At 41.2% G+C, this 25,422-nt stretch overlaps 2 protein-coding genes across 3 annotated transcripts in view; one reads left to right on the plus strand and one right to left on the minus strand.

The window, feature by feature from the left end:
- Positions 1–1,658: 1,658 nt before the first annotated feature.
- LOC311269378 (ADP/ATP translocase 2) lies at positions 1,659–4,065 on the minus strand. The gene is made up of 4 exons (XM_084373499.1): positions 3,861–4,065; positions 2,494–2,980; positions 2,260–2,400; positions 1,659–2,087 (listed from the first exon to the last, which is right to left on the minus strand). Exons 1-4 carry the CDS (start codon positions 3,969–3,971, stop codon positions 1,930–1,932), a joined length of 897 nt encoding a protein of 298 aa, XP_084229625.1. The 5' UTR covers positions 3,972–4,065; the 3' UTR covers positions 1,659–1,929.
- Positions 4,066–8,474: 4,409 nt separating this feature from the next.
- The window catches only part of LOC311269153 (GDNF family receptor alpha-4-like), a 29,393-nt gene continuing 12,445 nt past the window's right edge, over positions 8,475–25,422 (plus strand). Inside the window, exons 1-4 of one of the 2 annotated variants that reach the window (XM_084373178.1) lie at positions 8,475–8,931; positions 23,105–23,371; positions 23,497–23,589; positions 23,689–24,058. In XM_084373178.1, the coding sequence (XP_084229304.1) occupies positions 8,877–8,931; positions 23,105–23,371; positions 23,497–23,589; positions 23,689–24,058 (785 nt within the window). In that variant the 5' untranslated portion in view covers positions 8,475–8,876. The remainder of the gene's footprint in view (positions 8,932–23,104; positions 23,372–23,496; positions 23,590–23,688; positions 24,059–25,422) is intronic. The other variant, XM_084373179.1, reaches the window with a different exon arrangement.

The following is a 25,422-nucleotide window of genomic DNA, read 5'->3' on the forward strand; positions in this document are numbered from 1 at the left end:
GTGTTTGAGCAGAGATGACAAAACATCTGATAACGGTATAATTATCCCGCAGTAAATCTACAGAGATAAGCCACAGATCCCTGCCTGTAGATATGAGTAGTGGAGGAAGTATTTATCTAACCAAACCTTCACCATTATCTGCTCTCTGTCACATTTTGCCGTCATACTTGTTCATACATGCTTGAAGTCAACCCAGGACACAGAACCAAGTTCATTCATGCACTGTGGTGGGAATCCACACACAGCATTTAGCATCTTTAATGACTTCTGTCACTAGGTTTTCATTCACAGCATACAGTACAGTGCATCCTGTATGGTGGTTACTCTGCATTGCAGGGTCGAGTACATTTTGACATATCATACATTCTGATTTCTGAGCAACATGATGCACAACTTTTTGTTTTTGTTCCTTTACGATATTCCTACATGCATGTTGAACAGACACAGGTATATAGCATAATGAATTTCATGCTGGAAGTGAATACCTGTTTGTCTCATGTTTTTGTATTAATGTTAAATTGTTAAGTTAATTAGTGTTCATGTCATGGTTAAAATAAGACTTTGGTGCAGCTAGTACCTACATAAATATAACTTTGGATAATAGTGCTGGGAAAGGTACTTCTAAAATGTAATGTATTACATATTACTATTTACTACTAAACTAAGGTTTCATTACATTACCAGCTGTGCATAGTAATGCGTTACACTACTTTTGCGTTGAAAGCATTATATCAGTCGATCACTGTTTCAAGTATTATTTTAGTGACGCGTTGCTTTTGTACACGTTACACCCAACACTGGGTTATTTCATTGAGCTTACAACTTAACTGCTGCACCCAACGATTATTTACCAACTAACCTGCCTATTATTTTCATGATTAATTCTACAAATGTGAGACATGCTCATCACAACTTCCCAGAACCCAAAGTGACAACTTGCTTGTCTTGTCCAACAGTCCAAATCCACCCCCCCAAAAGTGTTCCTTTACGATCATAAATGACCAAAATAAAAACGCAGCAAATCCTGCTATTTAAGGAGTTGAAAACAGATTTTTGTCTTAAAAATGACTGAAATGATGGATTTTTTAAAGTAGTTGGCAGCTATTTCAAGCAACTAATTGATTTATCCCTGCAGTGCCAATTAGCATACACAATTGTGTTGTGAATCTCTCTTATGAGCATTTCCCTGCTGTTTGCAGTGGAGTAACTGAGCCTACATGCTTCAAAGTCACTTAGATTTTCTCTGAAAGTTGTCCTATTAGTAAAACAAAATACAACTTCCTGGAGCAAGTTAATTGCCAAGTTTCATCCCTCGGTAGTGGAATACTGACACCCAGTGTCAGTATTTGATGACTTGGGGACAAGAGGCAACCATCTTTCTCTGGGAAGTCACATTTTGTCACTTTAGACAAAATGTTCACAGCGATAGTAAATTTTAAGCATAACAAAACTAACAAAATGAATTCTGTCCTACTGACTTTATCAGTGACACTCAGGTGTTACACTACAATCCTAGTAGTGACTACGGTCAAACCAGGAAGGCTCAGGAGATAAGTGGGAGTAAATATAGCAGTTGGGTGTAATCCACTTTGTGCAGTTCATTATCCAGCATGTGCTCTTCTCATGCACTGACAGTAGAGGAGACAGTTTGACAGTGGTTAAGTTTGTTCCCCAGAATAGATTTATTCAAGTTGGGACCATACAAACCTAGTGAATGACAGGAGGTATCAGATTTCTTTAACAGGAATGACATTGGTAAAGAGGGTGTGGAACGTTTAAAATCATAAAGATGCACAACGTACAGCCATCGCCCACAGCTAGGGGTGAGACACTAGTTTGTTCCCATAAATAAGGCAGAATGCAGAGTCCATAGAAATGGAAAGTTATTACATTTAGCCAAATTGGACAGTGACGTGACAATATGACGATTTAAATGACTTTCTTCAGCTCATCGTACAACACCAGCACAAAGGCGCCGCCCATGCCTCTGAGCACATTGGACCAGGCTCCCTTGAAGAAAGCCTTGCCACCCTCATCGCGTGCGATCTTACGCCAGCAGTCCATGGTGCCGCTGTACATGATGTCGGCTGAGAAAGGAGAGAAGAAAATGGCCAAAATTAGACATGTGACCAGAAATAAAACATTCAGAAAGAATTACTGTTGCACATTTAGTCCATCGAATGCATGATCAAGAAACCATCCATCAATAATGTCTGTCAGCTCAACTGCAAAGGCTTCAATCAATACAAATAAACTCACCTCCTTTGCGTCCAGACTGCATCATCATACGTCTACGGACAGTGTCGAAGGGGTAGGAGGTCAGGCCAGCAACAGCTGTGACAGACTGAGCGATCATCCAGCTCACCAATATGCTGGCGTTCTTGGCGTCTGGGAGCATACCTGTAGACAAGGGGGGGGCAACATTAGAGATCTAGAAGCAGCAGACAAGCCTATTCAGAGCTTTAACTGTAAATCAGCGGCAAATCAACATACCCTTAGCTGTGTCATAGATGCCAAAGTAAGCAGCCCTGTAGATGATGATGCCCTGAACAGACACATTGAAGCCCTGGTACAGGCCCTTCAGACCATCAGACTTGAAGATCTTGGCCAGGCAGTCGCCCAGACCGTTGAACTCTCTTGCAGCTCCAGCCTTTCCCACATCAGCAGCCAGACGGGTACGGGCGAAGTCGAGGGGGTACACGAAACAGAGGGAGGTGGCTCCGGCGGCGCCACCAGAGGCCAGGTTACCGGCGAAGTACCTCCAGAACTGGGTGCGCTTGTCGACGCCATCAAGGAAGATCTTCTTGTACTTGTCCTTGAAGGCGAAGTTGAGGGCCTGGGTGGGGAAATATCTGATGACATTGGCAAGGTTACCTCTCCAGAAGGAGAGGAATCCCTGCTCCTTGGGGATACGGGTGACACAGTCCATGATACCCTTGTACTGCTTATCTGCGGTGATCTGCTTGCTGGCATGCTGGACCTGGAATAATGAAAGCGAAAGAAAGAGTTTAGTTTTAATTAGGGAAGCCAATTAACTGTTGAGTATATGTCAATCACAAGGTCTCCTTGTTGTGACCTTGGTACAGGTTGCAACTGTAAAAGTTGCAGCAAAACCCCCCCTTTGAAGTGCAGTTTAACAAATATCAGTGTTTACTTGCAATCGTATGATAAGGGCTTCCATCTTGAATCACCCAACATTTGTTAATGGAGAGCACATCCTCCAACATTAACTCAATAAAACACGGGCAGCGGTCAGTACAGGAGCAAGTTTGGGTTAAGTAAATTACTCTGAAACAATGTTGTTATGCAGGTTCAGCCGAAAAAGGATGGAAAACTCGTTGACCCAGCTATGAATGACTGTCCTAGGGCCTCGGTGCAGCCTCCTCTCTCAGCGCTAGCCAACATCAAGAGGTACGTTAGCCGCCGGTAAGATTACACCGTCATATACGCTGAAATATAACCGACATGTACCCTCGCTTCAAGTGCCTACGATATAGTTGGGTTGTTAATGAAGCAGAGGTAATGCCGTCCATTTGTACACAATGTCCCAGAATCTCTACAAGCGTTTGTCCTTTGTTAGCTACGCCGGCTAAGGTTAACGTGGGAAGCTAACATTAGCATCCAAGCTCGTGTAGGTCATTTCCCATCCCATGGTGACCTTAAATCCTTTAACACATCACTCTATAGGCGTTCACTTATGCTATATCAGCAAATGTCACGGAGCTATGTACAACTCTGAGCTTGCGGGTAAATAGTGACAACCAGCAGAGATACGTGAATGACTTTCTCCAATGGCAGCTAGCAAGCTCACACAAGCTAGCCGGCTAACGCAGGGAGCCTTCCGGAAGAGAGAGTTTTACCTGAAGGAGAAGCTTCACTCTCTCGATGGGAGCAACGGCTGTTTTGGAGATGGCGGCGGAGATGCCACCAGCCAAGAAATCCTTGGCGAAGGAGATAGCTGTCTCACTCATGGTGCGATTTTCTTGGTGTGCCTTTCAAATAACCAGTACTCGAGATATACCCCACTGCCCTCTACAGCTGTTAGCCCGCACCGACGAAATGGCCGATTGTGTAGCCGCGTTGGGGATTTATGTAACACAATGGATCGCGATAAAATACGGGAACTGAGATTCGAGGTGATTGGCCAATCGGGCGTAGTCACGCGGCTGGCTGCCAATTAAACTGTCTACTTGGTGATGTCGTCACTTTGCGTTATTTTCTCTGCCCCGGCAAGTAAATCACACACATTAATTGTAAATCCTGATATTACACAATACACGTGAGGCAACTAAATTTAGACAGAAAACCAGACGGGCCACTGTGTTGGCCGTGGTCATATTTGGTTCCCTGCGCTCTTGTCACGCCCACGGACCAATGAAGACAGCGGCCTGGCAGCTAGCTTGTTCTGTACATCACACTTGAGGAAAGTCACGGGGTCGTTCACAGCTCAGACCTTCAAGGACTTCACAGGGTTGTGTCCACCATTACAACCCACAACACGTTAACCATTACACAGCAGCTCTCACTGAATGTGACGACCATTGGACACATGCAACGAACTGCAGTACTGCTTTGCTGCTTTTCAGTGAGGTGCATTTCCTCTGAATTATTATTATATAACCTAACATATAACTTATTAATATCAGCACGTGCATTGATGCAGCATTTGGGCTGGGTGTTTAAAGTTGCACTCGTGTCTCTGTGCTGTTTGCTGAAACCTGGATGTCATTGCAGATGTCTGATTCAAATCTTGAGAAATGTTCTTGAGCAGCACACAGTCACGTGTCCCCACACCTGCTCTGCTCACAGCACAGGCTCGTGTCGTGAGCCCACCTGTTGCAACGCTGCATCTTGGGTTTTTACAACGAGCTGGTTTGTAACACTGCGTCTTTAGGATGGCGACCGGTGCTGCATACATTCCAAAATAAAAGTTTCATTCATTCATATTGGGCTTGATCAGAGTTGTCCACTAGAGGGCAGCAAGAGACTGATTTTAATTTAGCTCGTGAATATCACACATAGTCCTACTACTTAGAAAATGAACTGAATTCAATTAAAAATGCATTCTATCTATCTATCTATCTATCTATCTATCTATCTATCTATCTGTCTATCTATCGGTATGTACATCATCTGTCTTATCAACTGTCCATAACTGGTTGTCTTTAACAAAATACATTTATGACATACTGCACAGCCTGTCTACGTACACTTTTTTATTTTACCATATTCACATCAGTATATCAATCTAGTGTAGAGAGCATACTGGTAGCTAGAAAGGTGCCAGTTCACCTCCTGGGCACTGACAAGGTGCCCTTGAGCATGGCACTGAGCCCCTAACTGCTCATGCCACCTGATTACTGGGCAGCCCAATCGCTCTGACATCTCTCCTTAGATTAATGCCCTATTCTTCTTCTTCTTCTTCTTCTGTTTATATATTTTATTCTATTTGACATACAGTGGGGTCAAAAAGTCTGAGACCACATAAACCTGGAAGTAATCAGAAAGTTTGAGGATTCAAGAAGTCAAATTGTTATTCTAAGCAAAAGGGCCTTTCTCAGCCCCAAATCATGGCTAGACTCAAGGTTTCAAAGGCGGCAGTGCATATACTCTAAACCATTTCATCAGTTGTATCCAAAGCACGATCAGGCAGACCAAAAGTGATCACATCATCAGAAGATCAATACATCAAGCTTAGTTCCCTGACCAATAGGAAAGTGACTTCATCACAGACACAGAAGACTCCAAACAGCAAAATATTAGTTTCTTGTGATGTGACAGTGATGAGTAGCAATTTGTAAACCAGCTCTCAGGAGAGAAAACAGGGCCATATGCTTCGGGTAGGCTACAAAATAGGTGCAGCATGTTGAGCAGCATTTTCCAAAGTCCAGGATGATGCCCTCAAAGGTTTTTTTTTGTCAACAACCCAAAATGAATTAGTTCACTGTCATAGAGGAGTAAAGAAATCAGAAAATATTCACATTTAAAGGTGCATTATGTCAGAAAACATTAAAAAATTAACAAAAAATCAGCACAATGTGAGGAAATAGCTCATTTGATGTCATGATTTTGATTAATTGTGTTGCAAGAGATATCTACTGAAGTTAGACAGATAAACTTTATCGCAACACACATTTAAGACACATGTAAAACACATGCATGCTAACCAGCTAGCCGTGGCCCATCCATCTATTAACATTCATTGGAGGTCAGTGTGTAGATTTTGACTGCAGTTGTGTGAAAGGTCACGCGTGGAAGCTTTACAGCACAAACTTTGACCTTTTAAAACCAAAGGGTTACTTTCTGAGTTACTTACCAGCCAATATATTCATGAGAAAACCCACAAAAAAACACCAAGAGCAAGAGAGAGATAGAGAGAGCGCCGGAAAATAAAACAGTAGAAAGACTTATATTTCTAGCTTCAACAGTGTTCTGGGGACCTTATTTTCCTCTGAACAGCTTTTATTCAGTTATGGAAAAAATAATCTTTCTAAGTTTGTATTATTACCTCAATAATATTGTAAATATTAAAATACTGACTTTGAATTTCTTCTCCAAAACTGCATATTGCCCCTTTAAAATAAAGTTTTGTAAATTAAGTGCTATTCATTACATTAATTTAATGATCCAGAGGGCCGATATGACTCATTGTTGACTTCCTGTTGCACTCAAGATGTCAGTGTTGTGACAATATGTTCTGGTGGTTCATATGCTCCTGTGACAATTTATGAAACTACTTAATGTTTTATTTCAAGCCTCATCGAACAACAGAACTGGAAGCAAAATATGTTTCTCATTAAGCTGATGACAGCTGCTGAATAGAGTTGTCTCCGGGGCCTCGTTGATAGATCTTATGCCAAACCATCGTCAGTGTGGCCACACAAAATTATGACTGTTTTTAAACACTGCTGTACCTTTATCTCACAGTAAAAGTAGTTTTGGGGTTTATACAGTAACCTGTGCATGTGCTATGTAATGCCCAGCGATGACCAAAGGGAGGAGCTGCTGTGATGCCATACAGTCAGAGTCAAGCCTCCTCTGAGGGATCCTGTCATAGACCATCCTCTGAAGCTGGAGCAGGAGAAGATTACAGTGAATAAAACCTGACTTACATGAGAACACACTGAGAAACAAGCTGCAAAAGAACATTCACTCGCTCACTCTGCAGTACATTGTTTGATGTCAGGAGTGAGGGCAAACTGTGAAGTGCGAGGTCTCCTCATGCTGCCATAGTTACTGCTTCATTAGAGTTGCTTTGTTGTTCTTGTTCGGTTGGATGTGCATTTTTAATGACAGTCTCTGTCCACTTGTGTTTCTTGCTGCCACTTGAGCATCCAGTTGAACAGGATGTGTAAATTAATCCACTAATCCCTCTCTGCTGCCTTTTAATTACAGCGAGGACAACAGGTCAGTGGCATGCACTCTGCAATTTTAAATTGCTTTTGTTCTCTTTTAGTGAGTGGCAGCGGTGCTATTAGTGAATCATATTTTTAGTGAAGTATTTTTCACTGTAAACTGGGTAATTTAATGAACTTCAGAGACGTTTCAAGTAGCCTATTCATAAATGACTTTAATGAGAAAGAAAAAATCAATGAGTGACACTTTTTTAGTTTTTTAACCCTGAAGGCCACCTTTATATTTTCTTGATCACTTCAGAGGGAAAAAGCAAAAATGACAGCTGCTGTGTCGAATTTACAAATAGTTTTGTGTTTATATCCCAGGAGGGAGTAACACACAGAAGAATCTGTACATGCAAAGACACAAACTGCACAGTGAAACTGTATGTTTGGATTTCAAACCCTCAGTGTTGCAGGTGTGTACCACAGCTTTCAGTACTTCTCATTGCGTGTCATCCCCTGTGCACCAACCCTTTCCACCAACAGGTCAGCTGCAGCAGTGGAACAAGTAAAGATTTCACACTCCCAATCCTGCTGTAAGCTGATACGAGTGGTAAAGGCTGTGGGGCTGCAGACTGGTCTCAAGGCAGGAGAAGGAAACATATTCAATCGAACATTTCAGCTCACCTCAGCGGACACAAAAAGGCACCTGAGGCGGGAAAAGAACAATAATGATAACCAGAAACATGCTCCTTCCAAATGGAAACACAGGACAGACTTTCTCTCTGTTTGTTTCTTCACTGAAAGCATTATTATGAATGCAGTGTCAAGGTCAAAGCCATTAAAGCTCACTCAGTAGATGCTTTGAACAGCCCTTAAAACCATTAGAACACAATAAAACAGAAGGAAAAAAAAACTTCTCGGTTAATTAAGTGGATTAGTGAGTGTAATTCTGCAGCTGAACATAATGACTTTTCAATGCAATCTATAATTTACACCTTGTGTTGAAGCCAAAAACTTGTCTGCTACAATCCGACTGCTCCCCCACAGGAAACATGTTCGCATCCCACGAGCATATTCAGTCATTTCAGGGGCCAATCACGACAGAGATGCGCCATACAGTCTCTGCGCCCTGATCTCAACTGTGGCTGGACAACTGTGGAGCTGCGCACAAGTCCAAATGCGACACTTGGAGGCTGTAGTGTGACTGACTGACTGACTGACTGACCGGGACTGACTGCTGAGCAGAAACTTTTTGGATAAATGTTTCGGAGATCTACCGAATGCGCCCGCAAGAGATCAATAAAACTGGGATCCGACAAATAAATGGTAGAACAAAAATCGCGAGAACTTGATTTGTGTGCACGGTTCAGTTTGGCCAACTTTGTGCGTTAGCCCATCCGATCCGCCTCAGTCCGTGCGGGCGCAGCAGCAGCAGCAGCAGCAGAGGAGGAGCAGGCTGGCTGGATGTGGCAGGAGACGGGTCACTGAGCTGCAGCGAGCCGGGTGCGAGTTTCACAGTCAGTCCCCAACTCTCCAATGTCACCGGACAGGATGATGATCATTGGACTCCTGCTCAATGTCTTCTCTCATGGTGAGTAACATATTTCTCATTTCAAGCAGATTGAGGCACATTATTCATTTAGTCAGCTGGAGGAGGTCGGAGTATGTGTTCCCTGTTGGATGAGATCTTCCAGTGTGAAGAACTTGGAACAAAAAAAAATGCATGCATGTGTTCATGTTTTGTTTTTTTCATGGAAATAAAAACAATTATAGCTTGTAAGGAAGCCTTCATCATAACATGCACAAGAGGACAATGGATTTCAGTTTACAATGCTGATGTGCAGTATTATTAATATATAAAGTGGTAACTTTTTGCAAATCACCTATATGTGAACAGCTCATGTAACAGAGGACAGTTAACTCATTATTCCAAGAAGAACAAAGGACAAAGTGGGAAATACTGTGTGTGACCCTCAAAGTCCCATTAAAGAGCCCCATAAAACCACTTTGTAATTGATATTATAGCAGCAGCCTTAGACTTTTACATCTGGATGACATCATACTGCTCAGGTCCGTTATTTCTGCCTTGGACTCGTTCCAGAAAAAAGCTGTTCATCTCCCAAATATTGATCGGACTGTCCCGGATCATGGAAATATCACACATGAATTGTTAAACTAAATGACGTCCTCCTGTGCGTGAAAGCATTTCAGCTCCCACATCATGTGAATCATTGACCTTTTACATAAGTTGTGCATTAGAGGCTGTTTTGAGAAAGCAGGAATGTAAATTTATGGCATTGGTTTGCAGTCTTTGTCTTTGCTGATGATCAAATCTTCTAAAAGATCTGTCTGTTATCTGACATGACAGTAGGTTAAACTGGATTCCTCCGAGTTATAATCATTAAAGTCAATGATGTGACAGTGGCTCGATAAGGAATCTCCCAGTGGAGCGTTAAGCTTGTTGATCTGTGGTTATTGGTATTGTCATTTTGGATAACAGGTGTTCGTCAGTGCTTGAGCCGGAGCAGAAATTCTTTGTCATCCTTTGAATGTGGTTGCCTGCAGGTCATTTTCCTGATCCACATACAGATTATCTTTATATGAAACGCACCTCCTCCCCCTGCGCTCTATAATGCAGAAATAAATGCAAATGCCAGATTTGTTAGGATTATTTCAGTGGTAGAGGAGGTGCAGGCTTTACTGCATCTAGGAAAATTTCAGATAATGTCAGGTGAAGCAGCCCATTAGAGATTAGTATCTTAAAATGATGAATGTATCTTGTGAATGTCAAAGCTTCTCAGGCACCCAGTATATCACCCGCTGTGTCGAGCCCACCTGGCAGGCACTTAGGTGGAATCACACCAAGAAAAGCAGTTATTTTCAAGCGCTATTTAATAGACATCTGAGCCGCTGCAGATGCAAATTAGGCACACTGACATGATGTTGGATTCTTCCATTATAACTAATTGCAAAATAAACGATTGGGTTTCCGTTTTGTTAACTGACATCATTACAGGAAGGTGGAAACTATGCAGAACTCCCTCGACTTCAATCTGGTTTTGGACGAATCTGTTGCACAGCTGCAGCCTGATCATAAACTGTTTACTATCTGCTTATGGATGCTCCCTGTCTATGTCTATAGGTATTGTATGAATAGGCCCTCTCATTGTTATTTTGACCTTGTGATGGAACAAAACAGTGGCACAAAGGAATGGCAGCTTCAGAAGTAGACAACAGCCTTCCCGACATGTCTGTCACCACTGACGCTTCACAGAGCTCAGGGCTACCCAGTGCCATCTCTAATGTGTCTTTATAGGATTGAAACAAACAATGAAGTAGAACTGCAGCCGTCTAGAGAGGTTGTAGATGTCCTTATTTAAATATTTAGCAAAAGACGACATTACAAAATACAGAGATTTGACCCAATACTCAAATGACTCCTCAGTTACTCTCTGAGTTATATTTATTGTGTTACGGGCGGCTACTAATGATTATTTTCATGTTGATTAATCTGTTGATAATTAGGTAATTGATTATCTGTTTGGTCTATGAAATGTCAGAAAATGTTCATATTTTAGCTTATCTGTTCATATTTTGTTATTAATAAGCAATTGATAAGTCATATAAGAAAAATGTAGCTAATGTTGGACTGGTGGATAAAATGCTGTGGAAGTGCCCTCTTGGATGCCCCTTAGATAAAACATGATAAAGTTCTCTAGGGTTTCTTCTCTTCACTATAAATATATCACGACTTCCTGTGCACTGGTGCCCTACTGCAAAGATGTAGTGCCCTTTTTATTTTCTGTCTGATTCTTTTATATTTTTAAAATATGTTCAGGTTGTCCACAACTGAAAGATATTCAGTTTACTGACACAGAGGAGTAAAGAAATCAGAAAATATTTACCTTTAAGACGGCGGAATTAATCGAAGAAAGTTAAGAAAAGTTTATTTTTTGAGTGTCATTCCTAACTTGTCAAATACTGACGCTTTGGGGATGGTCAGTCGGGACGGTCGCGACCCCAAAGCATCAGCATTTGATGAAAATCAACTTTTCTCACAAATAACACCTTTAAAGCAACATTATGTAGAAATTGACATTTTGTGCCATTTGGCGCCCCCCACAGTTTCTGAGTAAAACATCACTGTCGTAAATACAAATCCCAGGTCTGTAACAATTGGTCAGACGTAATGTAGGTGCCAACAACAACAACAACACTCATGACTTCATAACGATGGTGTCACTGAAGTTACATGGTGCAGAAACAAATGATGGGGGGTGGAGCGGCTGAGACAGAGACACCATTCACCCTATTACAAGACAATGTACCATCAACATGATTTTGACAAAGTGTTGCTTTAATTCAATAGTTGACAACTAATCAATCAATTGTTGCAGCTCCACATGTTTTGTTGCATTCATCCGCTTCTTTTTCCACTTCAATAATGGCAAGACGTTTCACAAACAATGCATGAGATCACTTTGAGTGTGCCCACACGGTGCCTTTGCCAGATAGATAAATGGGATGCCAGCTATTGCTGAATGACATTATACCCGACATTGACCCTTTGTTGCAAGGCCTCTGTGGATTACCGTTAAAGTCCCAGTACAGACTGCAACTGGTGATTGAGTGTTGCTATTTCGGTACTTCATTTAGTGGACATGATTGAGCCATAACACGGTCGTCATACATTTATAAGAGCTCATTTTCAGGCTGTGTAAAGTCACACAGGTCCAAGGTGGACTGATTTCTGCATGCTCGAGCTGTTTCTGTCCACTATTTGATATACAGACTGTGCAAGGGGTTTGGGTGCCCTCACCTCATGCGCACCTTGGTTTATCCAACCCCTGGCTTCTTTATCTTTCCCACTGTGCCGTAGACTCTTCTTCTTTCCTCTCTTTCTGCTGAGGCATTGTCTTTATGTACTCTGTGCCTGTAATTCAGTTTCGTTTAGGACGGCAGCACACAAAGATTAAATTGGCAACCTGCCCATTGCACACTACTTTGATAAAAAACATAAAATACAGTGTCTGAATATGCAATTATTTCACGTATTTGATCCTGCACTTTAAATAAATCATTTTAATTAAAATGCTCACATCAAAGACAACTTCAACATCAAAATGTGGGTTTCTGAATGACATTTGATTTGTACTATAGAAAGTTTTCTTGAGTGCCAATCATTTATGTATCCCTTATGTTATACTTAATTCGTGTGTGTACTCTGCGTCTTGATTGTCACTCATGCTCACTTGATGGCACCAACAAAAGCCAACATACCCGATGGAAACAGCTGATCTGTGTGGCGCTGTCTGGCCAAGAAATTATTTGGCACTTGGTAATTTAGGCCTGCGCTGGGCAGCAGAAAGCAGAAGCCTGAAATATTCACACAGCTACACACAGCCCGACTGGCTGCTGCATCACCTGATGCAAGCATGTATTTGGACCTGGAGTACCTGAAGGAGGGATGCTGCCTGCGTGATGTGGCTGCACAATCCAGCAGCACAGCTCATTAAACGAGACCTTATCCAGGTACTGGATGCTCTGGGCAGCAGTTAATTTAGCATATGAAGTAATGATTCTTGCACACATGAGCAGAGCTGTCAACTTGGGGAGCTTGGATCCCAACACATGCTGTCAGTTTATCTAGATTATGCTGAACAAGCATAATTGTCATCTATCTTTTTTGGTAACACACTATAGGGTACACATATTAACTAATAAACTAGCTGCTTATTAGCATGCATATCAATAGCATATTGGCTTTTTATAAGTCATTATCATGTTCTGTTGACTAACGTTCTGTTTTGATGAAGGGGACCAGACCAGGATATTGATGGAGGTGATCTCATATTAGTCTGAAAAAACAGTCAAATAATAAAATCCTCCGGTCAGTTATGCTCACAGACTTGAGCTCCTATACAAATTAAATGACATATATATGAAATATGAAATATTTTAGCACACTACACAATACATTTAAAGCTGCTGTAAGCATTATGTTCTTATTAAAGAGGTCATATTATGCTTTTGGGGGGTTTTGCCTTTCCTTTATTGTGTTACGTTGCATTTTTGTGCATGTAAAAGGTCTGCAAAGTGAAAAAGGCCAAAGTCCACGCTAAAGGGAGCTACTCTCTCCCACAGAAAACACTGCTCCTACACTGCCGTGGTTTGGAGTCGAGCCTATACTTCCGTAACTTATGTGTGTCACTATGTAATATATATAAATATATATATTTCTATATATTTATTATAAAATATATACACTCCAGTCAGTCAGCAGACATACAGTCGCTACTGCTGTAGCCACGTTATTTTAGATCACACTACCTTGCTGGCATGACCTGCCCTACTCTGCCTCTGATTGGCTACATCCTGCCTGTTAAGTAATGCACATGTGCAACTCTCACCAAAGATTGAACAGAGGCAAGATGTTTCACTCTGTAGCTAAAACGGAGTTTTCAAGACACAGTGTGAAAAGGGATGCTGCAACAATGCACCAAAATGAGATATGTATAATGTGATTGTGTAATAATGTGTTTTTTGAAAATGAAAGTATGTAAACCTATTCTACCAGGACCCCCAAATAAAAGTATGAACCTGAAAATGATATATGATTTATAATATGACCTCTTAATTAATTAATACATAGCTCTATATTCCAACACTAATTACCTTTTTAGTCAGTCTGTCTGCTCGTTAACACACAGAGAATGGGATTCTCCTGTTTGCTCGCAATGGCGGGACAGGCTAAGCTACCAATTCTAGTGCAACAACAATGCTTACAGCAGCTTTAAGCTAGCAAGCAAACTTAGAAATGTTATTTAACAGCAAGGCTAAAACACGGAAATGTCTGACAACAATGTTCTCCCATGGAGTACGATAGCAAAGGAGAAGAGGTAAAGGCGAGAGACGTTATAAAGGGGGGGCCCATGAAGTATTTAAGTCATGTCACACATTTTACTGTTGTATAATTGACCTTATTACAAAAGCACTAATTAATGACTTATTCTCCATTACTATTCTACAACTACTAGGCCATTAACTAAGGTTTTTCCATCAACAGACAATATTCACACGGTGGCCATTTTCCTCTGACATCACGCTCAAGGTGCAAATGTCCTGTTGCTGTGTCCCAGGTTAGGAGTCATATAAATGTAGGGAATCTTACAAATCATTGTCATTTCACCACTTCCTGATCGAATACCAAATGAGAAGACAATGGATATTAAAATTCTGGAGCGACCTGCAGCATATTACAAGGTATTACATCCAGCATGTTTCACTTCCAGAGTTAAATAATAGTGGCCAAGGTGTTGCGTTGATATTTTAGAATTAATTTACACCTTTCAAATCACGTGGTGTAACACTATTAAACAGTAATGTTAGCTGGGTAGGGGTTGAATGCTAACATTAGCTGTCTAGTAGTTACTGGAAGTTACGGGGATGAAATATGTCCGATGTCGTTTGGAATTTTCACTCTCCATTGTCTTTTCAGTTGCTAATTAATCAGGAGGCATTGAACTGATAACAAATTGTAGGATTCCTTTTATTTATTTGACTTGAAAGCTGGAACACAGCAGTACAACAAAATCCCAACATGTCATGAGTCTTTGCCTTTTTGTTTGTACATTTGTCATTTCTTGTTTTGATTTTTCCACCGTTGGACTTGCTGTCTGTTTTTTCCACATGGTGTTGTTACTACTACTCGTTTTGTGCTGCAAAGTTGTTCAACATTTGATCTTCCCACCCTGAGTGTCACATCAGTGTGAATATGGTCTATATATTGCTGCTAATAGTAAGTACAATACAACACAATTTACAATGCTTTACAATGGGCCTTCTCCCTTAATAACATGTAATACATCTGGTCTATTCTTACGTATCAAAGCTATAATCTACAAGTGTTAACTGTCCAAATAACTCTAAATGAAGTATTTCTAACTCAAAATATGATACACGTTCTAAAGTGCGGTCTTGTTTATAACCACTAATTCACTATAGTAAGCATGTGTGTGTTAATAAGTGTCAAACTACTAGTCAATAATAAGGCACAAGTGCTATATAGTTACTAAGAAAGACCCAATATGCTACAAATATGCTTGCCAATGAGAATATATATTTATAGCACCCTATGAAGTGTTACTTCTTTCAAACAAATTCTACACTTTTTGGAACCAGCTCTCGTTACTAACAACCTTTGTGTAATGTGCTCAAATATGATTACCTCTCAGTTGAAGTGTTCCCATCTCAACTGGTTGCAGTAATAATGAGAACGTTCACACCTTGGGTTACCTGTTCCTCACTGGGCTGCCGCAACTTCAGCGCTGGAATCGTCTCTGTGGGTTGTGCACATAAAAACTCATTACAGCACATGCAACTGTGCTGCACTTTCCAGCACCTCAGTCTCACGGAGAGTCAGTCTTGTTAGCTCGCACAAATTGCGGAGGAAACAAAGGTGTAATTTGCCCGTGCATGCAAAGCAGTTTTGGGCAATTATGGGATAAAGGTGTGTGAAACTTTGTTGCATACTAACTGTTTTGGAAAGAAGCCATGAAGGTACCTGTCTGAGCTGGAGTGGTACGATTATACATGAAATTGCAGCTTTTTGTGAAGACAGGGTATTGTTAAGGGGGATAAAAGAAAATCCAGTTGTTCTGTAAAGTGGACTTTGTACGGAAGATGCTTTGTTATTGTGCTGGCCACTGAATGAGACTGTACACTGTGTATTTCTCACTTAAAAGCCACATGCTATGGCTGCTATAAGAGTGGTCCTGATGTGCCATGTGAAGAGAGCTGCAGGAGCCACTCATTGAAGGATGTGGAGAACACTTGGAGTATGGAGAGCTTTCTGATGATTTGGCCAACATCTGCGGCAGGGAGTTTAAAGAAAATAATAAAAAGCCGGCAGGTGTGGCATCATGGAGGGGTCGAGGAGGAAGGAGATGAGGATAACAGGGGAAAAGTTTTTGTTGAAAAAATATTGTTTAGGATTTCTGCTGAAAATGTGACTTTGTGGCTTTTGACTGCTGAAAATGTACTCTGGTCGATTGGAAATCCACGATGCCTAACACATCCAAAAAAACTGTCATCCGCTTTAAAAAAGCATACAGGACTAGAAAGTCACTTGTAGTTCATGCAGTAAGAAGATGAGTACAGTTTTATAACAGAACTTCTCCTGTTTCCTTAAAAAGCACTGCTCGACTGAGGTTGCCCAGGGCGGTGCTTCTAATTTTCCTCATACAAAGGAGAATATGTGCAAACTTTTATGTTTAAATGTTTAATGTTAGTAGAAAGTTTAATGTTAGAAAGACGATGAGCTGATTGGTGGAAAGTGGAAAATTCAGAGCTCAGCAGAATAATGGCCCACACAAGCTTTAAGCAGCACCGATTAACCAGATGTGTTCTGGTGTGTCACAACTCCGTCCAGCACAGGAGAGGACAACAATTCAGAACCAGAATCACTTTATTCACCGAATGTAGACAAGGATTCACCTGCTGATACTGCAGTGAAACACAAAAGTTAATGGTTGACTTATAAAGTTTCAAAAAGTTACATACAACAATGATATACATTGAATAGTAGTGAGATAGCCAGTTTAATCAGCTAACCTTATCAGGCTAAGTGTGATGACACAGCAGTTTCATGTCCTCTGCTGCAGAGATAGGAGTTAGCATGCTAACCAGCTAGTGGCGACCTGTCCTGTCTTGTTATACCACTTTGTATCTCAGTACAAGTTTGCCTCTAAGTCTTACAAGTAAACAAAATTAACTAATTATCTCATCACCTCTGGTTTGGTCGAAAATAAATTCTCAATTCACACAGTAAGATGTGGATCCGGTTGAACAGAGCCCCGCTGCTCTTGGTTACTTCCCCTGTGATCCGAGGGTGCTATCAAGGCAGACTCCAGTCAGCTCATAGGGCCACTTAGCTCCATGGCTAACTGAGCTACTTGCTAATGGCAGCTAGTTACCACAGCCAAAGAAAGCAACAGTAAAGATGATAATGAGCACTGTGCAGCAGGTAGCGGTAATGTTGCTCCGTATAGTTTTGAAGTAACCTTTAAATTCTGGCAATATCTTACAAATTACACCTTTAAGATTAACAGATATGCTGCATTATGACACATTTAAGGACATGATGCACAGTCCTGGCAAATATTAAACATAATGCACAGTCCATAGTAGGAAAGAAAAAAAGAAATAAAATGTTAATTCAAATACATGAATCAGTAGAAACCAGGAGCATTTAGCACAAACAGTCAGAAACTGAATCTTCTTCACAAGCAGTGCAGGGAATGTTTTAAATCAAACTTTACTGTGTGAAATGAAGGTATTTTAATTTTTGGAAAGAGTTGGGGTCAGCCACCGTTTTGTTTTGTTTATTTTTAGTCTTGGACCTAATCTACTCGTCTCTAATTTTTATAAAGATCTTCCTTGCATGTGCCATCTGCTCCGTCCATTATTAATAAATATATTTATTTTGAATGTAGTAGCTTAAATCAAAATTAAAATAGGCATTCTGGCAGGAAAAATCATTATTTTAACATACAACCATGTGCTCTATTGTCCTGTTAGTGAGTTTATTCAGACATTAACTATCCATTAACTTCACAGTATACTGGGGATATCCATATATTTAGGGAACATTATATTAGTATATATTTACACCAATCAGGATGAGGCAGGAAGGTAAAAGGAGAAAAAGTGAGCTTGAATGATAAGCTGATATCCAAAGTCCCAAATCCAAAATGCAAACAACAAAAGGCAGGCAAAGGAAAGCACAAAGAAAAACTATTGCGAAATACAAAACTGAAGACAAACCAGAAGCCATGGAGAACAAAGCGGGAGCACAGAGGACACATGAGGACACATGAGGACCGGGGAACAGGCACAGGAACACAGGAGACACAGACGAGCTGTCAAAGAGTGAGGGGAAAACACTGGCTTAAATACACAGGAAGGATGGAACAGAGGTGTAACTGAAGAAGGGCAGGGAAACATCTGAAAACATGCAGGGCAGGGGGCCACCAGGACTGAAAAACACTGGGATAAGGAATACACATTCTAATACTTAATTCCCATGTAATTACTAACCAATTCTCTATTATTTTACTCTCTTATTACCCAATACTTTACAGTAATTCCCGGTAATGATTGACATATTCCAAGTCATGCCATACTGTAGCAGGCCTTCAATGTGCGCAACATTAATGTGCATGTGAGCACACCATTATATGTAAAGTCCACTCAGAAATGGCTTTGGTTTGACTGAATGAGTGCGAGTAGTAACAAGTCATAGGAGTCATCATCATCTTCCTCCAGTCACACTTTCACTCCCTCTCGTCACCTTGCTGCCGTTTCCCTCTTGAGCCCGTGACTTCCCTCCAAGAAGTCCCTTCTGTCACGATCCCCAAGACATTTCACATCCGAGTCACACTGTCCCGCAACGGTCTCCTCTCAAGTCAGATTACTGCCCAACAATCTGGACGCTCGGCTGCTCACCCCGCGCGTTTGAAAGGACGGGAGAGAAATCCCCCAATCCGCTTTGCTCCCCGTGAACGTCTCTATGTGGTGTGGTGGTTTGTCGTTTATGGTGTCAACCTTCATCGGCTTTGCCTCACAAATTCTATTAATCAGCTCAGTGAGAAATCAATAGGGTGTATTATGGCTCACATATCACAGTAATTCATCTCTCGTTCGCTTTTCTCTCCTTTTTCTTCAAACACACACACACTCACACCAACAATCCCCTCCACCTGGACTTTTACTTTAGTATAATGTGATCGCAGTGCTTCTTTCCCATCATGACGTTAAATAATGTTCAAGTTATTAAAATAATTATGACCTGTCTAACAGAGCTCTTCTGTACTTTATATCGGGTTTTCTTATCTGTGTGTGTGCAAGCAAAGAAAGGCTCTCGGAAACTTAAATTGCTGATAGTCTCTTGTTATCAATGGTGAGCCTTAGGGAGCAAACACTGGGAAGGAATAATGAATAAGCCCAAACATGAGATTATATGAAGCCTGTTTAAACTGCAGCTAAAAACAGCGGAATTCAATACTTTAGTACAATTATCAGGGTATCATATACAGGTAATCATCACCTTTACATACCTCGGGGAGCTGTGACTGTGTGCATGACTCATTGTGTGTTACCAGAGTTTTTTCTTCCCACCTCTCCCTGTGGATTCGCTGCAGTAGCCTTGGCAGGTTTCCTGCAGCGGCGACGAAGCGGAGCCTCTGTTTATGATATGTCTCATGCCAAAGTGAGACGTGGACCTCATGTGGCGCCCGAGATTGCAAAACATGCAGCAGCAGAATTGGATTGCAGCCGCGCTTTGTGCCGCCAGTCAGCAGGAGCTTAATCGAAGTGTGTGACCGATGAAACACAATGCTGTGTGTGTGTGCGTGAGCTTGTGTGATGTATATGTTAATGCACTGAAGCGTAAATACACGTGAGATTTAAATAAGCGCAAATATTTGTTAACATGCATTAAGTTCAAACATGAACTGTTAGTCCATTTATTTCTAGCGGCACAACATTTTTTAAATGTCTGCCAGTCTGTTCCTTTTGTGCAGTTAAGAAGTGACAGGATACAGCAAATTAACAAGATAAAGTGGGGGGGAAAAAGTGGGAGCATATTGTCTACCAGAGCCATTTTTCTTTCTGTAGAATCACTGTGTATAAAATGTAATTTGTGGGGACAATTATGTGTCACATTTGAGAAAATTAATTTCCTGAAATGCTCCATCAGAATGCAATTTTATGAAGAGGCCTTTCTTTCCTTCTTTCTCTCGTCTCCCGCAGGCTGCCTCTGGCCTTCCTGCATTGTGTTTTTCACGGGGCAACAATCGTTATTATAAAATGATTTGTAGTTTGTCACTTTCATTCATTCCAGACAGAGGGCTGCCAATCAAAACACTCTTAATGCTTAATGACTATGGCCCAACACGACTGCTGTTCCACTGAACAATGTGTTTGCTTTGGAGGAAGTGTGGTCGCTGAGATGCAGCACGTTTGTACTCACCGACTTAATAGGATCAATCCTTTCAAATACACATACAGCTGATGTAATCCTGGAATATCTTCAAGCAGCATATTTTGTAGGTGTTCTGATGCATCTCTCAGATGAAAAGTACCTCAGACTGTTTGTTTCAGGAGCCTCAGGGAGGAAAACATCCTCGTGGTGGACATTAGATATGAGCCACTGTCTCACCCAGGATGAGAGTCTGTCTGGAAGCAAAATTGGAAGCAAAAGTCTATTGGTTTGGTTTGATGGAGGGAAAAAAAAGAGGAACCGTGCTGAATAAATTGGTTTTGTCTCTAGTGTTGCATGTGGAGACTGTCTGACATTGGTGAAAAGCTTGTTCCAAGTGGAAGGGACCCTGCTGCAAAAGGTTTTGCCCCCAGCTGTCCGTGTGTCCTTTTACAATAACAACAGCAGTGCTTTTGTACAAGACCTCCATGACTACAGTACATGTCTGTGAAAATACTAAATATGTCACATGCAAAATGTTCAAGCACCACACCAGTGATTTCACTTTTAGTTAATTTTATCCTGCATATTTTACAAAGCTTCCAATGATTTTCGAAAATATATGAGAGTTTCAGAGAAATAAATGCATGTTGACTACTCTTAAGATAGCTGTTAGTTTGTATTTATGTATTTGTATTTATACAATGGCTGTTGTGGCTCAGGAGGTCGAGTGGGTTGTCCAGTAATTGGAAGGTTGCTGATTTGATTCCCTGGCTCCCCTTGAGCAAGATACTGAACCCCAAATTGCTCCTGATGAGCAGGTTGACATCTTGCATGGAAGCCTCTGCCATCAGCCTGTGAATGTGTGTGTGTGAATGGGTGATGTGACAAGTGTTGTAAAGCGCTTTGAGCGATCAGTAGACTGGAAAAAGTGCTATACAAATGCAAGTCTATCTACTGTGGCAAGATTACTCTGCACACAGGGAACTTTTTCACTGTACTTTTTCAGCCATGTTATTATTGTCACATGGGAGAGGGCTATTTAGGAAATGCCTCCTTGTTGGTGCTTCAAGTACTTGCAGGAAGATCCAAGAGGCATCTAAGACCTAAGAGTTGGCTGAGTAACAGCGTCCTTTTTGATGCAGGAAACTAACTAATTCTCTGTTCTCAACATCCCCGTCTTGTCGCCTCTTGGGTTGTATTTTCAGCCTAACTTTTGGATGCAATGCTGACCCTCAAATCTTGGATGCCCATGTTTCTGAGAAGCCAAATTCCTCACATTATACAGCAGACTGCTTAAAGAAAAAATGGGTGCAGGCAGCACCGTAGCTTGATAAAATGTCTCTAAATACATGATAGCATGTGTTGAGCTGACTAATCCAGGAGCACTGTGGCCTGTGATAAGAAAGATGAGTTAAACTTGAAGTACATACTTAAAGGGTAACCCCACCGATTTTACAAACTTAAGTGTGTTTACAGGTCTTGTAGAATACTATTGCACAGGCGAAAACAGTGGTATGAAGCCTTTTGTGGCTTCAGAGGAAGCTGCATGTAATCTGATAAACTGTCTCCAGTGGTGTCACTCGTTGGCTAAGTTGCATTGTGGGTAAGGTAGGCACCTGTCATATCAAAATTGATATAGCAGGCCCAGAGATATCGCCTTTTTTCTCCACACATTCTTCTTCCTCTTCAAAACCTGGTTTTGACAGTTTATCAGATTTATCAGAGTCAATTCATCAGATTACATGCAGCTTCCTCTGGAGACACAAAATACTTGGTGGAGTTGTCCTTTAAGAAATTAATTATGTTAATTTTTTTTATATTGATTTGCAAATTTTAAACTCATCATTAAACAGCTCCATAATCAGGCTCAGGTGTTTCGTGACTTTGTGGTTCCACTCAGAGTGTCCGACGGGTATTGTAAGGTGCCTTCACTAAAATCCTCATTTGCTTTTTTGTTTGGGGGATCAATGCGTTGAACTCTTTACTTGCAGAACTCAAACTGGGTCCTGACTCAGATCGTTTTTAACTCAAAATGAAACAGTTGTTAAAGAGGGATCAGCCCTCGTCATGAACAATATGGTGCTTCTTGTTTTATGGTGTTTAATTGTATTGTATTACAGTTTGTGTTTATATTGTTCCATCTATATTTTATTGTATGTATTTATTGTTGAGTTTGTGTACCGTCTTTTGTGTAATTGTTGTTGAGTTTTATGTATTTTAAAAGGCCCATCTGGGGATGGCCATTGCAAATGAACTTAGGCTATAAACACTATGGTGTGTGGTATCAGTTTATCCTACATTCCTGTCTAGGCTATATACAAATTAATATTAATAAAATAAATTAATTTTTGGCTCCAAAACGTGATGTGACTGGCAGCTGGAGCATTTCCAAAAGGCTGTAATGAAAGAATATGGCTCATAATTAAAAGGGCAAAGTTACACTGTAAGACTGTGTACATAAAAACATTTTGGAGCAAAGTCAACTAGAAGTCCCCACGAGAAGATAAAGATTTAATTATAATCATAACATAACTCTATAATGTTAAATTATCCAAGAGACTCCTGTTTTTCTATGAGGAACATTGAGCTTTCGCCCACGTTGCTCCTCTATTACACTCGTGTGCTTTCAATTTAATCTGCCTGCTGTGGTGCAGTGGAGGGTCTGTGGAGTACACTCACTCTGCTCTCTTGTTTTAATTACAGCCTATTTAGCTTAAAGAATGATACTGGACCATAAACCCAGCTGCAGACATTAGTTGTAATGACAGTATCTTTCCTCCAGGTAATGTGCCAGTATCTGCATCCTTGGACTGTCTGGTGGCAGAGCAGGGCTGCATCCAGGAGCAGTCCTGCATGGTGCTCTATCGCCTGCTGGAGTACTGTGCGGCCGAGGAGGCCGTGTCGCCCCTGGGCGCAGACGCCCGCTTGGAGTGCCTGGAGGCCCAGAATGCCTTGCAGCATTACCGCCCCCTTCAAGTTTGCAAGTGTCAGCGTGGCTCTCGCAGGGAAGAACACTGCCTCAGGGTCTACTGGACTGTGAGGTTTGCAGGTTGGTTTACTGGCATCTGTGTGACTGATTGTGTGTATGTGTGTGGTGGGGAGGAGAGGGGAGGGGAGCTTTTTGGATTTTCAGCTGCATAATCCATGTGACAAAACTCTCCACTGTTGTTTTAGCATATGATGAGTATGAAGTGTCTCCATATGAAGAACTGCAGGTAAATCTGGTGAGAAACATTGAGATGTCACGTATGGCGTCCATCATGGCAGGTACTGCTCCCATTAATTCTTAATATTTAAAGATTTGGCACCCAAATCGCTCTACTTCATGATCTTTATTTACACTGCTTTCTTCCCGATGATCTCCAGCGTCCTCTCTTTCTGTGGATGGTCAAAACCAATGTCTGAAGGCGGCCCAGGACTGTGGCCTGTATGAGAAATGTGGCTCCCTGCGGTCAGAATATGTCGTGGCCTGCACCAAGCGAGCAACAGTCACTGACAACAGCTGTAACCGCCAGAAATGCCACAAAGCCCTGCGGCGCTTCCTGGAGCGCGTGCCCGAGGAGTACAGCTTTGCTATGTTCTTCTGTCCCTGCTCTGACACTCTGTGTGGGGAACGCCGGAGGAAAACCATCGTCCCATCGTGTTCCTATGAGGAGAACGGGAGAGGGGAGGAGAGAGTCGGGAAGCCCAACTGCCTCAGCCTGCAGAACTACTGCTCCAGAGACGAGCTGTGTAGGTAAGACGGCTGTTTGGTTGTAATGAAACAGTCCACTAATAAGGGTTTTACCAGAGAATAACACAGAAATGAAGAAATACAGATTTCACGATTATTACTACACAGAACCAAGGTTCAAAGTATCAGAAAATGTATTCAAATACTATAAACTAAACAACAAAGAATGCCTTGCTAGTACATCCCTATTCAACGCAAAACTACAAAACTACAGCAGTGTTAAAGGTATAACGTTGAGTTTTTGACCACCAGCTGCAACTGACAATTATTTTCTGGTTCATAATTTTATTTTGGGTTACTATTAGAATAGTTTTACATGCTGTAATGCTCAAAAAATCATACTGTCCACTGTCCGTTTAGCTTTTAGCTCCTGTCTCTTTAAGGCTCCTCCTCCCGAATACCCAGTCTGCTCTGATTGGTCAGCTCACACACGCCTGAGCCAACACCACTAACAACAACAGAGAAGCTGTGCTAAATGAATGTGCCCACACTAGCCACTAGGCATAAGTTATGCAAACGTGTGACATGGTGACGTAGCGTGATGTCACAAAGTCACAGAATTAAAGGCGGGGCTACTGACGAGGTGTTTCAGGAGCAGCGTTTCAGTTGTGTGGGAGAGAGGAGCTCCTGATGGTGCACTTTGACCTTTTTAACTTTCAACGTCTTTTACATGCAAAACAACATATATAACACACTGAAGGAAAAGAAATAAATGGACATGCATAATGGTTCTCCTTTAAAATAGTTTATTTTATCTGACAAATGGTCTAAAATCCAAAGATATTCAGTTTACAGTTATATAAGAAGGAAAAACAGCAAATTCTCACATTTAAGAAGCTGGAGCAAGCAAATGTTTTGGGTAGTTGCTTGAAAAATGATTATTAATTTGCTTCAGATTGGTTTTATGTCAGTGTGTGAAGTGATTAATTGACTAATATTTCAGTTCTAATCTTGTGCTTTAATAGAACGAGTATTCATGTTAGCGTGCTGCCAATTTGATACACATTCCTGATGACTATGAATATAAATCAGTATTAGCTGCAAACTGCATTTCATGTCCTGGTTTCACCCTCTTCCACTGTTCAACATGTGGTAGCGGTAACATGCTGGGCAGAAGACTGTGAGGTGATGTTGTAGGCAATCACTTGCTTAAACTTAATATCTACTTGGTTCCAGGCTAATTTTAGTCTGTACTCTCTCTTTGCATATTGTTCACAAATGTAGAGGACTTGCTTACATTAATTACAGTCCGGTCTGTGTGTAAATGGTACAGAGGTTATTAACGATAAGAGGGAAAAAAAACACTTAAGAGTTATTTGAAACTGAGAAGGTCAAGCAAAATCCCTCCTCTGTAGTATTAATAACAG

This window comes from Pagrus pagrus (assembly GCF_965226575.1).
Source record: "Pagrus pagrus genome assembly, chromosome: 14".
NCBI classification, from domain to species: Eukaryota; Metazoa; Chordata; class Actinopteri; order Spariformes; family Sparidae; genus Pagrus; species Pagrus pagrus.

Bases quoted from the DNA above. Each gene is read 5' to 3' on its own strand.
- LOC311269378 (XM_084373499.1), bottom strand. From the start codon at position 3,971: ATGAGTGAGACAGCTATCTCCTTCGCCAAGGATTTCTTGGCTGGTGGC. The intron at 2,981-3,860 runs GTAAAACTCTCT...TCATTATTCCAG, and splicing joins GAGTGAAGCTTCTCCTTCAG to GTCCAGCATGCCAGCAAGCA. The intron at 2,401-2,493 runs GTATGTTGATTT...CCTTGTCTACAG, and splicing joins CATCTATGACACAGCTAAGG to GTATGCTCCCAGACGCCAAG.